At 39.7% G+C, this 16,834-nt stretch overlaps 1 protein-coding gene across 2 annotated transcripts in view; it reads left to right on the top strand.

Moving 5' to 3' along the window:
- The window catches only part of zdhhc14 (zDHHC palmitoyltransferase 14), a 46,515-nt gene that overhangs the window by 16,410 nt on the left and 13,271 nt on the right, over positions 1-16,834 (top strand). For both annotated transcript variants that reach the window (XM_086048762.1, XM_086048763.1), the window contains exons 4-6: positions 8,681-8,833; positions 12,758-12,898; positions 14,974-15,022. In XM_086048762.1, coding sequence (XP_085904888.1) covers positions 8,681-8,833; positions 12,758-12,898; positions 14,974-15,022 — 343 coding nt within the window. The remainder of the gene's footprint in view (positions 1-8,680; positions 8,834-12,757; positions 12,899-14,973; positions 15,023-16,834) is intronic.

Raw genomic sequence — 16,834 nt, forward strand, 5'->3', positions numbered from 1 at the left:
AATAGTGTTGAACTTGAGTCCTACAGGAGTGACTTGACAACATACAGTATACTGTATAATTGAGGTCAATGGCTAGTACTCATATACTTGGCTTACTGGTGACCAGCGTATCCTTTAATAAATGAGAGGCACACTTTACATACGGTACATGATGGATATTAGCCCAATTATTGTAAGTAATTTACTTTTAGATGTATATATTACACATAAAGCCATTTGAGATTGAAATTTGCTGTTGACCAGTGTTAAAGGTATATGTACTCATGAAGGCTGCCGATATCAGCCACCGGTACTTATGCAAAAAAAAAAAAAATCAAGTAAGAATTCATTGCTAGTAGTTGGCGCTACACTGTGGCAGTTTGACACATTGGTGATTCATCATATTATCACTGTCCTGTGAAAAACACTTATGTCCAATTTTGGAATGAAAATATAGCACAACAATAATGAAGAGCACACAGTTGATGGAAGAAATGTTAAAATGACTCACAGCTTGCTCCCCTTAAATTGGATGCAATTATTTCTTTCTTCATTGTGCTCAATCTAATATCAATGCTCGCCTGCTGGCTGGCATGTTCTCTCCGCTACAACTTGCCAAATCCAAAAGGCTCTCTGAAGTATTAATCAGACTGAGAGACGGCCAGAGCTTCTTTCCTCCACCTAATACGGGCCAAGCTAGCTGCTGAACGTTAGAGCAGTGATGTTGCCAGCAGAGGAAATGGATTTTTGATGGCTTAAGGCTCAGATGACTGGAAAAAGGATGGCAACGTCAGTCAAAGATGCTGTGATATTTACATTTCAGTCAACAATGCTGCTTGAAGTGGAGACTTTACTGTAGGGGTGTAACGGTACATGTGGGTGTATTAATACGTTTCGGTATGGCATGTTCGGTTCGGTCCACTAATTAGCGCGAGCTTACGCACGGGCGCTATTGACTGTTGCATGCGGGAGAGGAGAGTGGCGGCACCACAATGAGAGCTAGAAAAGAGCCAGAGCTCGAAGGTCCCCCCGTACACTGCGGTCTCTTGTTTGGTAACATTCCGACTGTCCTGTTAAAATCGCCGATGGGGAAAGGTACGTGGTTAAGTCCGAAAGTTGTGTGCCGACATTGCTACATGAGACGGGCTGCAGGTAGCATGTTTAACATGCACGGCATCATCCGACTGTGAATGTTTCTTAGACGAGGGAGCAAAAACGTCAAACTTAAATAGCAAGATTTATCACATTGTAGCTTCCAGGAACACGCCATCAGACGTAGTTTAATTATCACGTTTTTATTAATCCAAGTACAACTGCCCGCGCTCTTCTTTCTCCGCTGCTCCACTCGCTTGCCGTACGATGCATTCAAGGACCTCGGAAACATCACAACTCTGCAACACACAAATCCGACCACAACACAAATAACCCAATTCGTTACAATATGCTGTTGAACATTCAAAGATTTGAATGCCTGAAAAGTGTATACAATTTCATAATGACTTTTTAAAGTTACTGTATTTTTTTCATTACAAAAATAGTTTTAATATAGTTAGCAATAATTGTAACTGTTATTGTATGTATTTTTTTCAACACAAAAAGTGTATATATGTACTGTAATGACAACTTGGCTTTAACTTGAATACTTAGATGTGTCATAGGCTGTTGCTGCTGACTGTGTAAAGATTTCAGTGACTTAATAATTTACAAAATTAAGAGATCTTTATTGTTAGTGTATTTTTTATTCTGGTCTAATTTCACCCAAATGGTTTGCTTTTATTTATTTTTTTCGGAAAAAAGTACAGTTTACTTGTCATCTTTTCAAAATAAACATATCTAAAAAAAACAAAAAAAACCTTTTTTGTACCGAAAATATACCGAACCGAAGTTTCCAAAAAACGAAACGAATCGAAACGTGATTTAACGTACCGTTGCACCCCTACGTTACTGCATAGAAACCTTGATTTTTTTTTTTTTTTTTTTCTAATTTTATTTTATTTTTTTAAATTTTTTTTAGGGAAGAGGTTGATTAGAGTTCCACAAATTGGAGTTATGGCATTTCTCTAAAATCTTACACCATCTTTACGTTTTCATTAAAATGTTCAGTTGGGTAGTGTTTGCAATTTTTTTTAACAGAAAGTCAGTCATAGTCCACATGAACACACCACACAGTACCAGAGCACTAGTTAAACGAATCAGATTAGCAGAGATTGGGCATGTTGCCCTTTTCTGACCTGTCCTCTGTCTGCGACCTCGGTATCCTTTCGTCATCGTCCCTCCGTCCTTATTCATAAAATAATCGTCCTCTGATCCCGTCCGTCCTTGTGCATACACCTGTTTTACCAAAGTAGCATTTAGCTAAATAACAAACACCTAAACCTGCGAAACTTCCTGATTAGACAGCCTACCCCTCAACCTAACCCTGAACTCAATCTAACGCACCTCACTATTGGCGTTGTGAGTATGAATGTGCAAGCACACGATTGGTAGGAAGTCACGACGGTCAGGACACCCGAGCCCGCCAGGTGACATCACGAAAATATTTAGGATTGCTTTGTAACACAATACTATTGTGTTTTATTGCAAAAACTTCGTGTTATAACACAATACGTTTTCAGTTTTTATTGAGTTGTTTTGCAATAAAAATAGTTATTGCAAAATAACGCGAGGATATTTGCGCAGGAAGCGAAAGACTTCCAATTCCGGGTCGTACGGTGGTGCTGGCAGAGATTTTTACAGTCTAAAGATGTCCCACACAAGGACATACTTCGCTGTTAAGTAATTCAACTGCCATACCTACCAGTTTGTGTTGCTTTTCTTCTGCCAGTTGTTGAGTCTTGAATGCATATGCCTAAATATCTCTGCCCCATATTTTGGTATGGCCTTTGCACTATTGAACATATAATTTCTGTAACAGACAATAGAGCAAGGAAGTTTGGGTTTGAGCAGCAGCGCACCTCCCCTGGCCACCCAGATGACAGAACTATTGTGTCCAAGTTATGATCAAGCTGTGATCGGCCTCAGTTCAACTGGTTGGATTTGCAAACGACACAAAAGTATCAACATTTGTTTCTGAATTATCTTGTTGCTTCTTAGAAAGATGCATGTCTGAATAGGCCCATAGTCACGGCTTTGTCCACAACCTTGTGTGTGTGTATATATATAGACCTTTTACAGTGTCTGTGATTCACTTACTTCTTGTGTGCTTCAAAAAGAAATGACCTATTCTTTCAACGTGACAATGACAGTCTCTTCTTTCCCCACTCCCTATAGTCTTATATGACTTCAAGTGTTGCTAATGGAATGCCATGAAAAAGACAGAAACAAAGGTAGATTGAAGAAAGTCACCAGCTCAGCAACAGGAGTTGAAATGTACCGGCAAAGGACTTTCACTGAGGAAAGCAAAAACTGAAGTAGGACAATCAAAGTAGTCTGATTTACCCAATATAATGGCCATGCTCAGTCGATGATTTTTTTAACACAAGCTTTCTGTCCTTCATATGGAACAAATGAAAAACGGCAACCAGTTTATGGTGTCAGCTGGGATATGTTAACCAGCTAACCCGTGACCCTAGTGAGGATAAGATGGATAGAAAATCAATGAATGGATGGATTTGATATCCTTTCAGCCAAAGCTCCTTCACTTTGCTCTTGACACAGACTTTTGGTATCTAAAAAATGATATAGTGGTAATCTAAAAGGCACATTTTTAAACTGAAACCTGAACCTCTCTCCCCTGATGCTTAAAGAGAGTTGGCAGCTCTGGTTTTAAATTTAGCAGTTAGTGCACTCAACAAATTACAACAGTGGCAGTGAGTGTTCGAAAACCAGCACACACACAGGGCACTCCCGTTGCACAGGTTAACCCTTATTTTGTCTCAGGATCTGTCCAATTCATTCTTTTTCATTATTTAATTCTGCTTGCTAACCAGTGGTAATAATCCACTTTAATTTTAGCAAAACTCCCCAAGTCCAAGGAAACAAGTCAGTATCAGGCTGCATGGGGATGCTTTAGACTGCAAGTGCACAACAAATGATTTACAACACCTTGATCACGCCTTCTGTCTCTGATGAATTGTTCCTACTTGGGTGCGTGGATTCTTTACAAAAAATATATATCAATCTCCCCAGACCATTACCATTACCATTATTGATTTGAACTAAAAAAAAAAAAATTTTAAAAAAGGGGTGGGGGACGCAAAAACTAGAAACTCCCCCTTTAAATATTATATGCAGATGCATTGTTACACCTTCCTACCATGTCCTCCACAGGACGGCGCTTACCCATGCCCATGAAAGGAGCTATTTTGTGATGATTGAACGTTTTTAATTTTATCGAATGGCCACGACGTGGGGTCCCTCAAGGGTCAGTCCTTGGTCCCAATTTGTTCAGCCTACATACAGTACGCTACACTTAGGTCAGATTCTTCTGAACTCAAATGATGATTATCATGGCTATGCAAATGACACACAAATTTAACTAGCAGTGTCCCCAAAAGCTACAGTTCAATTAAAGTCCCTAACCCACTGAGCAGCGAACATTTACGAGTGTTTTCAAAGCCAGCGAATATTGCGTTCACGCCAGAGTTCGTCAGGGTTCGTTCAATGTCACAAATGTTCACCAACAGTTTTTGTGATTTTTGTTGTTCAAAATTCCTCTGCGACAAGAAAACTACAGGTGAACGTCTTACGACCATTTGGAAAACTTTTACGACTTTGAAAGAACACTGACTTGAGTGAATGAATTTTCTACCTTCACCAACAGTTGGAAATGTTGTCCCCTCAGCGGGATAGGGTCTTTAGGTGTTGAGTCACTGTCTAAAACAAATAAATAACTGGATGAAGAAAAAAATATTTCAACTGAACCAAAACAATACTGAGATCATTGTTTTTGTCAATAATGGATTGCTGCTGGTAAACACTTGAAGTCACTGTCTTTAAAAAACAAAGACCAAATCCGAAAACTTGGTGCGCTACTACATATGGATCAGACTTTTAGCAGTCATATCAAATCAATAACTACAACAGCCTTTTACCAGCTGTAAAACATATCCAGACTGAAGGATTGCATGCTCCAAGCCGACCAAGAGAAGAATATCCATGCTTTTATCTCCAGTAGACTTGACTATAATCTTCTGACTGGACTCCCTCGAAAGAGCATCACATAGCAGCAACTCATTCAAAATGCTGCATCTCGGGTTATGACCAGAACAGAGAGGTCAGAAGTAAATAAGTAAGATTTATTTATAGAACACTTCTCACAGAGGGGGCTCACATACAGTACTTCACATAGTAAAGTACAATAATACAATCAAATATACGCATAAAATATAAATAAAGAAACAACAAAAGTAGTAAAATACAGAAATTATGTAATTAAATATTACTGGAACGCACGCCTATAGAGATGAAAATGTGTCCTTTGTCCTCCTGAGCACCATCAGCTGCTGTCCCTAACTAATGACCTATTCTTAAGTCTGTGTGGCCCTAATAGTACTTGAACTTCATATGATTGTGCAAGGAGTCCATTATCATTAGGTAATAAATAAGATATATCCTATCACATAGCACAAAGTGGTCATACTTGGAAAATGCGGACCCTTGGTATTATGCATACTTGAACATGGTACGGATTACCTGAAATGAGTGTTGCCTAAAAATGTCTTGGTAAGCATAATGAATTGGGGTTTAGCCAACCTTTATGCAAATACTTTTCACCTTTACATGCACAGCGGGGTAGCAATTAGTTTCACATTGTATTCCAGCAGGAAACGGTAAGTATAGTTTGGCTGACATTGAAACCTCATCTGTGTTGTTTCATCACTTCCCAGTCTACTTGGCCTCTATCCACTCATTTGGACCACTTACTCATAGGGTTTTACTTTGGCAGCCAGCAGTGTGGAAATGCTAAAGTGTGTAGAAAACAACTACTTTATTGCTAACTCTGCCCATTAGGAGTGTCCATCTCTCCACAAAAGACAATTTGGTACTGTTTTCGATATGTGGGGTGCGAAATGATTAAAATGGTCTGATTTGAAAGTGGAACAATTCAATTCAGTTAGACTCAGTGGGATTCGATTTGATATGATACGGCTTAGTCGAGAGGGTGTGATGCAATATTTTTTTTTGTTGCCATTTTACATGTATTCGAATTAAAGGGACACTTGGATGAGCTTAACATTGGCTGTTATATAATAGGTTTGCATGTAAAAATGACGCCAGTACTAAAATGCCCACCTCAAAAGACTCTGTAGTGATTTAAGGGCTTTTTTTGTGATTAGGTTTACGACAATTTTCCCCTCCCCTTTTCGGGGCGTGGCTTATGTTATGTTTTCGATCTCGGCTGTCCACGTCACGGGAGGAAGCCAAGCGTGGTAATATTGCTCGCTTTGTCAGTTCTGTTGTCTCAAACGGCGACCGATCGCCACCAAAATGCAGATGCACATTACTACTCTTGTCCACTTCAAAGTGTGAAAGTATAAAAGTGTTCTACACAATAGTTTGGATTTATTGACATAGAACGTGATCTCATCATGATCACCACCACACAAAATCAAAAATGCTGTGGCAATCGCTTCTCCACTTACACAGGCTGAAGCGGACAAGAGCAGGAATGCGCACACGAACCCCGACTGGTTTATATTTCGGACATTTAGCGACGCTAAACTCGTGTCAACTCCCAGGAGGGAGACACCGGCTTGCAGTGAGCAGTAGGGCAGGCAGATTGGAGCTTTATACCCCCACCCTCCTTCCCTCCCCGGTTAAAGGTAGGATAACGGGACGGCTAATAGCTCAACTAGCTTCAGGCCGTTAAAACAAAAGGCGTTAGCACAACAACATTAGCTCCTTACTGTCCGCGCAGCGTGAGGAGGTGATCATAAGCCCGTGTCTTCATGTCGCTGGGTTGCCTCCCAAGCAGTCGCGTGCTTTGTCCGACACCGCTTGTAGCCGCCAGCAAGCGTCAATGTTTAGCAATCAAAAAGTTCCAGCGAGGAGGCTGACTGCACAGCCGAGTGTGGCCGCATTGGTACGTACCGTTTCGGCTGTTACGTTCCACGGTGTGTTGTCGGTAGAAAAACTACACGTCCACTCATTTCCACTTCAGTCTCATTCTCCTCATTAACAAGAGGCGTTATTCATGGAGTCACTTATTTCCTAATTTCTCCCAAATTTATTGCTAAAATTTAAGATGATAACCCATTACATTTTCCTGATCAAAAAATATATAAAATGAACTTGTTAGTGAAAACATGGCCATCCCGGCCCCACCGTCCCTTTAACCTGTCACTGCTGTAAATGTGCCATTTCTTTCTAGGATGTCTCCCTCCAATAAAAGACGATTCTATACATATCTTGATGTATTTTAAAGTGGAACAACTCAGTTCGATTCGATGCACTTACACCTTTTTATTAAAAAAAAGGGGGGAAAAAGATTTTTGGTTTTTTTTTTCTTTTTTTTTTAAATCTCCCCTACTACCCATGATTAGTGTGCATGCCTGTAAGCAAGTGTTGTTAATCTTGATGGACAAGTTAATGACCTGAAGGTGTGACCAAAGATGACAAGCCTGTTCTCACACTGCACTTTTGGTTATTGTATTACATGAAAGCAAGCCGTGGTGTGAAAAGGGTGGATCATTAATTTACTTGAATGTTCACTTTTGTTTTTTTGTTTTTTGCAATGAAATGAATATCAGTCCTGGAATGCAACATTATAGCGTCATCAGTGTCCATACGCCTCAGGTTTTTGTCCCGTGCAAGAATTGGGAAGTAGTGATGAAACTTTGTATTGTTATAACTAGGGCTGAATGATTATGGAAAATACGGTAATCTAATTGCGATTTTTTTTTTCCCCAAATAATTGCAATTGCGGGCTGAGTTGAGTTTTTGTTTTTCAAGGTATTTTCTAATGTATTTTTCAACAATTAATCTTTATTACAACAAACAATATCAGAACTCTTATGCATTATAGAATACTCAGGTAAAGGCAAAATGCTGAGTGATGTGTTGTAAACAAACTTGTCTCTTTGTTAGCAGTTAGCAAGCTAGGGCGAGCTCGAAAAGCCTCGACGGGCCATAAAGTCGGGTTTATCTGGACACAAACCACGTCATGAAAGACGTTTTACACCATTAAACTAGTGATCGATGTACTGTGTCAAACAAATGCAACATACTTTGCTACGAGACAAAGATCCAGCCGACATGCCCCCAAAGTAATTGCAGGCTCTTGATAGCATCAGAGACCCCCCAACAACTGCCTTCAATGTGGCGATGCATGTCCTTATAGCGACCTTTTTCACCAAACTAGACATAAGTAGACCGATGACCAATAACGCTAATAATGGATAAGGCTTCTCCTCGTATTTTCCTTCTGCATGCGGCTCTCAAATATGCACGCTGCGTTCAAATAATGATACCAGTATCGATAACTGGCATCAGCGTTTTATTTGTTAGTACCGGCCGATCCGATACCAGCGCTTTAATGCGGTATCGGGATACCACCCGATACCAATATCGGTATCGGAACAACACTAGCTTTAAAAGACTCTTCAAAGTACTAGACCTGCGTTACAAGCTTTGTTTTTATGTTTAACATGAGGAAAATGGTCAGAAATGTGCAAATTAGTCTTAAAAAATACTGATAAGATTATTTTTGCCAGATCGCCCACCCCTAACTTACAGTGTGTTTTCTTTTTCCTCTGTTAAGATGTGGCGAATGGCAGTACAGGCTACAGGCCACCACCCAGGACCAAGGAGGTGGTCATCAATGGACAAACTGTCAAACTGAAGTACTGTTTCACTTGCAAAATCTTCAGACCCCCACGTGCCTCTCACTGCAGCCTCTGTGATAATTGTGTGGGTGAGTGCAGCGCTTCACACTGTCTGTTAGCATTATGGGTTTTAGTGTCTTCTTTATTATAGCCAGCACCTATGGTTTGAACTGCATAACTGATGACATGCACCTTTTGGAACTGCTCCAGCTAAAGTATATTGAAGATCAGATTGACAGATTACGGATATCCATCCAACCACCCACCCATTTTCTATACTGCCACTTCCGGTCAGAGTCGTGGGCAGCTGGAGCGCATCCCAGCTGACTTCAGGCCAAAGGCACTCCACACAACTACACTGGTCACCAGTAAATCACAGGGCACATTCAGACAGACAACCACTAACACTCACATTCCCACTGTTCCTGAGTGGGAATTGAAAGATAATGGACATAAAAGAAATAATGCTGCAAAACAATAACATGCCATCAGGGGTGCTATGGTATTGGCAGGGATAATCCCTAGGCCATAGAAGATCAAAGCACTCAGGGTCATTTTATCCTATCCCTTATCCTTCTCACAGCCACTCCGGGGCTAATTTGCATGGTATCTGGGGATTGCTGTGATACCTTTAGTTGTACCAACATACAGGTATAATTCACAGGAATGAGCAGACTGTGGATAGGAACAGGCCAAATCCAAAATTCCACAATAATACTGGCATTACTTTTTAACAAAATGAAAAATATCAGGAATGACATACTTAGATAAGCACACATACTTGCTTGGCTAACAAAAGATCAAGCTGTAACATGTTGAGAGAGGGAGAGCACCAGCGTATCGGTCTCTTGCTATGATAATTTTGTACTGTAAAGGAATTGGAACGGCCAGGTCAATATCCTTTGTTTTTGTCGTGTACCAAAGACATTTGGGTTTCAAATGGAAAGATGAATATGAGACAAAAGTTCAGCATTCCATCTTTTATTTCATGGTATTAACATCTAGCTGTGTTTAAAAATGTCAGTACAAAGCAACTTTTGTTTAAACATACCCACTTTTCAAGTCGGCAAAAATAGTTGACTGCATGTGACTGATGGGTGTTTCTAGTTAGCCGGGAAAACCAGACTCAATGATGTGCCAGCGATTGAGTCGGGTCACAGTCTCATCAAGCGCATTTCTGAGGCACGGCAAACCTGAGAAAACAGACAGCGGAATGAACCAATCAGAGCGGACATGACATCAACAAAAAGAATCTGAAGGCCAGATCGCATTTTACAAAGAAGTACAGAGATGAGCCACAAACATTTTCAAGCAAAGTTTTATGGACTGATGAGACCAAGATTAACCTCTACCAAAGTAATGGGAAGGTCAAAGTAATCAGAAAGAAAGTATCTGCTTATGATCCAAAACACACAAGCTCATCTGTGAAGCACGGTGGAGGTAACGTCATAGCCTGGCCTGCTTCTGGAACGGGCTCACTAGTCTTTATTGATGATATAATTCATGATGAAAGCAGCAGAATGAATTCTGAAGTCTACAAAACCATTTTGTCTGGCCATTTACAGAAAAATACATCGAAACTAATGGGAAGACATGTCATCTCATCATACAACAAGACAATAACCCAAAACACACTGTCAACACAACAAAGGACTTTATCAGGCAGAAAAAGTGGAAGACCTTAGACTGGCCAAGCATGCATTTCATCTCCGTATGAGGAGACTGAAGGGAAAACCCCCCAGAAACAAAAAAGTACTGAAAGAGGCTGCAGTAAAGGCCTGTAAAAGCATTTTAATTGAAGAATGCAACAGTCTGGTGAAGTCAGTGGTCGCAGGCTTGCTGCATTTGTGGCGAGTAAGGGTTGCAGACACTGGTTGCAGACGACATGAGAATTGAGAGTGGGAACTAGTAAAACGAGCAGTGGTCCCCAGACACCGGTCCGTCCATTTGGTCAGCGTCAAGCCCCCACAACCTCCCACCCTGCCGAATACGTTCCCAAGACCAATATAAGTAGGGCTGGGTGATTATATGCTTGAGAAGTGTGATATCACATGAGCAGTTGCGAGCTGTGAGCATATTTACTTCACCAGACGCGGCGGATATGTGCGCGACTACAGACAATTAAGAGTCCAGATTTTCCCTCTAACTTTGGTTTGCAAGTTGAAGTAAATGGAATCTGCCAATAAATGGAAAAAAGAAGCTCTAAACAGAAAGTAATAGTAACAATGACCAAACATGCAGCTAAACCTGCAGCCATGACTTCGCATAAACTTAAGAGGATGAAGCTATTTTGACAGAAGTTCTTTCCCATCGCTTGTGTGGCTGTATCTCCAGAGTGGCGTAAAGAAAGCTCTTGTGCAAGGTATGTCGTCAAAAACAAGACAATGCAACTAACCTGTAGAATCATTTGAACAAGTACCACCAAAATTGATGAAGTGGAAAGCATGCAAGATGCGTGGCGCAAGGGCAGCTACACAATGTGGAGCTTTATCGCCAGATAATTATGTTCAGTAACGCTCAGACAACAACTGCGTGCAAACATAATTCATCATAGAATAACAATCGCCATGACACTTTATGGCACCTGTGTCATTACTGTCAACACTTGTCGGAATACACCAGCTCGTTAAAGTGTATAGACGTATCAGTATTCATTAGTGAAACTGCAATGCCTTGATTTTGTGAGGTACTGTGAAAAACACCTACGTCCTTTTTTTTATTTATTTTTTTACATTTTTATGTTCATGGGTTTTCCGCATTACAGACATCCCATTACTGTGAAAATTGTATAAAAAATAAAAATAAAAAAAAGACCAAATATATGTATGTATTTATATATACAGATAGGAAATACACATTGAGATAACCATTCCACGGTAAATTTTGAAAATAAGGAAATTCAGACAAATTATTCTGGAAGTGAATTCACTCACAAGCACGCCTGGCATCAGAGCTGCACTTGACAAAATTGTGACCCCACAGCAAGCTTTCATTTCGGGACCCCCATAACAGCCGTAGTTCCTGATTTAGGAAGATATGTCTTGTCGGAGCGTTCCCTTCCCTCACACTGCACCGATATTTTCACAAGCAATAGGCGTTATCGGCTTCACTCAAACTGTGTGTGGCTATTAGCGCTGGTGTTAGTGAATTAGATGTTGCTTATCAATGAGGCTCATCTGCATAGAAGGGGGAAATTTCTCCGCCAAATATATGCACATTATCCCATTTAAATGTACGCAAATGCCACCGGTACACCGAGACGCATTCTGCTTGGCATCACAGTTAGTGATGCATTTCACCATCTGCATGTGCTTTGTGAGTTAGACGCTGTTTGCTCCGTTTTTATCGGTAAGCGCCATGCAAAAGACTTTCAATCGCTTCACCCATTTTGCACCACTGCCAATTTTTCCATGAACTAGTGTACATAACTACTCCACTTTTCACATTGTGTGTCTATTTTGCCGAGACCCTGTGGGACACTTCACTTTGCCCCATATTTTGCACAGATGTGGATTCCCACTGTGTAGTTACATGCCCTGAAATAACTGGGGTATTACATTCAAACAAGCAATCTGGTTTCCTTACATGAAGCCATGAATAAGTGCCTCATGTGCAGTGCTTTTTTTGTGTATGTGCATAGTTATGTGTATACTGCACAGTATATGAAGTACACATGCATATATATTTGCTGTTCGGCAGACATCCCTAATTCTTTGTGTTTTTCCAGAAGGTATATTTTCTTCTGAGTTGGTAAAAGTGTTTTTGTTTTGTATATTTTTGATTTTTGTAATTTTTCAAAATGATGTTCTTTTTATTTTAACATATTGTATACCTCTTTGCCACTGGAGAATATGTTACATACTACAATTTCATTCAGGAGACAAGGTCAAACAATGTTTTTTCCATGACACAAAAACACTAAAATTATGGAATCTGGTGACCAAAAATCGTTTGTGTGTGGGTGGACCAAAATGGCCTGTATTAATGATTTTACTCTTTCCCTATCCACACAGAGCGTTTTGACCACCACTGTCCCTGGGTGGGGAACTGCGTGGGAAGGAGGAACTACCGCTTCTTCTATATGTTCATCCTTTCGCTGTCCTTCCTCACCATATTCATCTTTGCCTTTGTCATCACACACATCATTTTACGTAGTGAGTAAAACACACAAATGCATTCATAGGCAAAATACAGTAAATAATGGATATGTATGTGTATGCACGCAGACATTTGTCTGTTCTTGGTAATCATCATCCCTTACATTACCTATGGATGTAAAATTTGAATGTGATTTTAAGTAGGCGTTTTGCCGAGCATTTTCCGCAGACAATAACTCTCGTGTACTTGTCTGTGTCTGTACAACCCAACATTTGACATTGACACTGTCAGATAGGGCTGGACGATTATGGAAAATAATAATGAAGATTATTTTTTATTGATATTGAAATCACAATTAATTAAAATGATTATTCATTTATTTCAAAACTTTGGATTTATTCAACTACCAAAACCCTCAAAACTGCTACCATCATAGCCTCATGCCCATTTATCCCTGCACATTGAACCCTTGAGTCTTGAACACTCAATTTTTTTTGTCAAGTACCGGTACAACTTGACCTTGTAAATTATCATGTGAAATTCAAGCCTCTTGTATTTTCATTCTGTTGTAGCCACATCGTTGCTGCATCCACGCCTTTTTGTTGCATTGTATCGTTGCACACGTTCAAACCATGAAAACGCATCTCGCGTATCTCTACATTGTATTTATTCTTATCTTATTTTATCATTCTAATTTCATTTCCACAAGTATTGGTACTTTAATGTGCTAACCTGGGACCTCGGGTATCATTTAATGTCATATGATGTGGAAATGTGTGTTTGCACAACAATAAAATTCCTTGAATCCTTAAAATCTCAACTTTAAAATTAACTTGAATGAACATCCAGAAAATGAACTAGTAATAAAGTAAAATAATAATATACTAAAATAATAGCAATAAAAATACTCCAACTAGGGAGTCATTAAACATTTTTAACTCTTTCAATAACCAGCCTTTTATTTTTGTAAGAGATAACCTATTGAGTGTCAGCCTATTTAGAGCATTCTGACTGATTTTTCAAGACTCACAGAATTTTGTGTTTTAGGAGTACATAAACATAGAAAGTACCAAATAAAAGGTTAGACTCTCTTATTTCATCACACATTTCTACCTTATTCCATTTTGTAGTAATCAGTAGCAGAATATGGGTTCACCTAAATCACCTATTTTGTATTTTTAAAAAAACACAGAAAACAATATTTTTGTGAAAAGATACATTTCATACACTACAGTGACTTTTATGCTAATATTTCTTGCTTTCGTGACGGGTCCTCGGAACAGTCCTTTTCTTCTATCTTCTATAAAATACCAACAGCAACAATGAAATTATGTTTGTGAAGGAAAAGTAACACACACAAGTATCACAAGTGTAATAATTTTACATTCGACAAACTTTACAAACAATTTGCAGGCTACTTAGTAGTAGTAGTATTTAGTAGTGTGTATGCATGTGTGTGTACATCATGCCATGTATGTGTGTGAGTGTGTATGTATGTACATTATGTCGTTGCTTCTACTTCAAAATTTAGATAATCTCAGTCATCTCTTCTCTGTTATGTGACGGTCTTTGTTGTAGAATTAAGTTCTGAATTAACTCACACGCTGCTTGTAACGGTCGAATTTCCTGAGATCCGCCATATTCAAAAGCATCCACATTGTTTTGCTACATGATGAACTCATTCAAAAGAGACCCAATGCTCCCATCTGATGGCCATAGTGTTTTGTTGACTTTCCCAGTTTAATGATCAAACCGGAGACTTTTCTCCACCTATTTCTATTTTTTTTTTTTTTTTAATGTAGTTGACGGCAAATGACATTGACGGCGTTCAAAGAGTTAGGCACGTTCAAGGAGGGCAGAATCACTATGTCACACTCTTGATGTACAAGCAGCATACTGCATTCTGGGTACCTTCACAACATTGGGAACTTGGACACCCACCCATCGCCGTTTCATATATTAATCGTTTTTCTTCGATTATGTTTTTAAGATCGAGAGAACCAAAAATCAAAATCACGATTACATTTTTAATTGCCCAGCCCTACTGTCATTGCTGCGTAATCATTTCATGTACTATGTTGAACACAATTAAGCTCTCTTTTATGGAATCTGTTCCGCTCTGTTTCTGCAGGCTCTCATCGAGGTGGGTTCCTCAATGCTCTTAAAGATAGCCCAGCCAGATATCCTTTCACTGCAACTTGAGGTTTGTCTTATACAGGGAGTCCTCATTTTACGAACGAGTTCCGTTTCTACACTGGCGATGTAACCTGAATATCGGCGTATGTCGGATTTCACCGTTAAAGTCGAAATTTACGTCGAAATAATTTTGTATAAGAAAACGAAAATACATTACAATAAAAACATAAGATGCTATACTTAACATTACTGCTGGGAAGTGGATGGAGGAGGGCGAAAAATTCAAAGATACTGCCGGCGCGCACAGACACGATCGAGGCATATGCGTATGCGATGATTGGCGCGCAACCACCGCAAATACCCAAGCAGATGTAAACAAGCTCAGAGACGCAGCACAAAAGCACACTTTTGGAGCGAGGAGGAAACCGGCTGCTTCATTCATGTGGTGAGTGACATGAATATCAAGTTTTTTTATTGACGGTTCAAAGTAACAAGCGGAAATTACGTCTATTTGAATCATGACGCCATGTGTCGCCTTACACATTAGGTTATTCAAATGCCAGAGCAGCTCTGTCCGCTCAATCATGTAAACAGGATAATCAGAATGTTTCAGAGATCTGAATTTTGACTTTAACGCGAATATTGTCTGCATGTAAACGTAGTTACTATGGTGTTGGGGAAAAATGGAGGAGGAGGTACGGGCGTCGTAAAGTTGAAACGTTGTAGGTCGCGTACGTCGTAATACGAGGACTGCCTGTACTGTCAAATGTTAAATGTTGTTGTTGGTTTTCATTGTTATTGTTTGTTGTTGCTGTTGCTGTTGTTTTGCTTGTTAATCCAGGCCGAAATGAAATTGTTAGCATGATCACACATAATTGTTTGGCAAAGTTTTGCGCTAGATTTATCCAGCATTTATCCAGCCTTGGGACAGCCTACAGTTTGCACTAGCTCCATATGAGCTATTTATGCCTGGTCATTTTAGCTAGCTAGTTCCTCCCTGAGGTTCATGAGCTCCTAATTTCTTAACTTCTGTTTGCAGAATCCGTTTGTTGTTGATATTCTTCATCATGTTTTGGAGTTTGTCATGAGTCAAGACTATAATTGTTTATCATCTGTCATGAAGTTTCCCACCTGTAGTGATGCTTGGCTCACTTGATTTTTTTTTTTTTTTAAATCTCTATGAAATGAAAGAACAGCATTCCCATCCACTTGAAATAGTACTTCATCAACAGATTCATATCCAATCCAAAGCCAAGAACACGAACCACGATCAAATCTAGTGGAGGCCCCAGAGCTCTCTTTTCCTGCCATCCTCTCAATGGCTGGGTGCCATAACAGTTTGTCTGGCAGAGAAATGAGTGACAAATTGAGCTGAGATGGGCTTGTCCAGCAGCACTTGAATAAAATGTGTGCTGGAGCCAATATACTGCAATTGTGACAGTCCTTGCCACAAGATGAGTGATGGTATGTCCTTTAGAAGAGCACAATGGTTTGATGCGGGCTCTATGTGAAAGAGGTGAAAGAGACAGTCAACTAGTTTCATCCAGAGTCTTTGCAGACTGATGTGTGACATTTATCTATAGATCACACAACAGTACGCCTCAAGAGGCCTGCAGGGATTTTTCTGTACTACGTGTTTTTGTTAGCCTCTTCGTTGATCTCATTTGAGGGATTACAGAATGCACTATGCTAAGATTTATCAAGGGATATTGTAGGTCAGTTGCAATGCAAGAAGGTATTCACTGTGTTCATAAGATCATTGTGGAGCAGAGAAAGTGTACAATGTTTTTCATTCCTAGTAAAGTAAAGTGAAGTGATAACAAAGATCTATTATTGGCAGGAAGACAGCCTTCCCC

The sequence above is a fragment of the Filicampus tigris genome, chromosome 13, assembly GCF_054856515.1.
Source record: "Filicampus tigris isolate MCC_2025a chromosome 13, RoL_Ftig_1.0, whole genome shotgun sequence".
NCBI lineage: Eukaryota > Metazoa > Chordata > Actinopteri > Syngnathiformes > Syngnathidae > Filicampus > Filicampus tigris.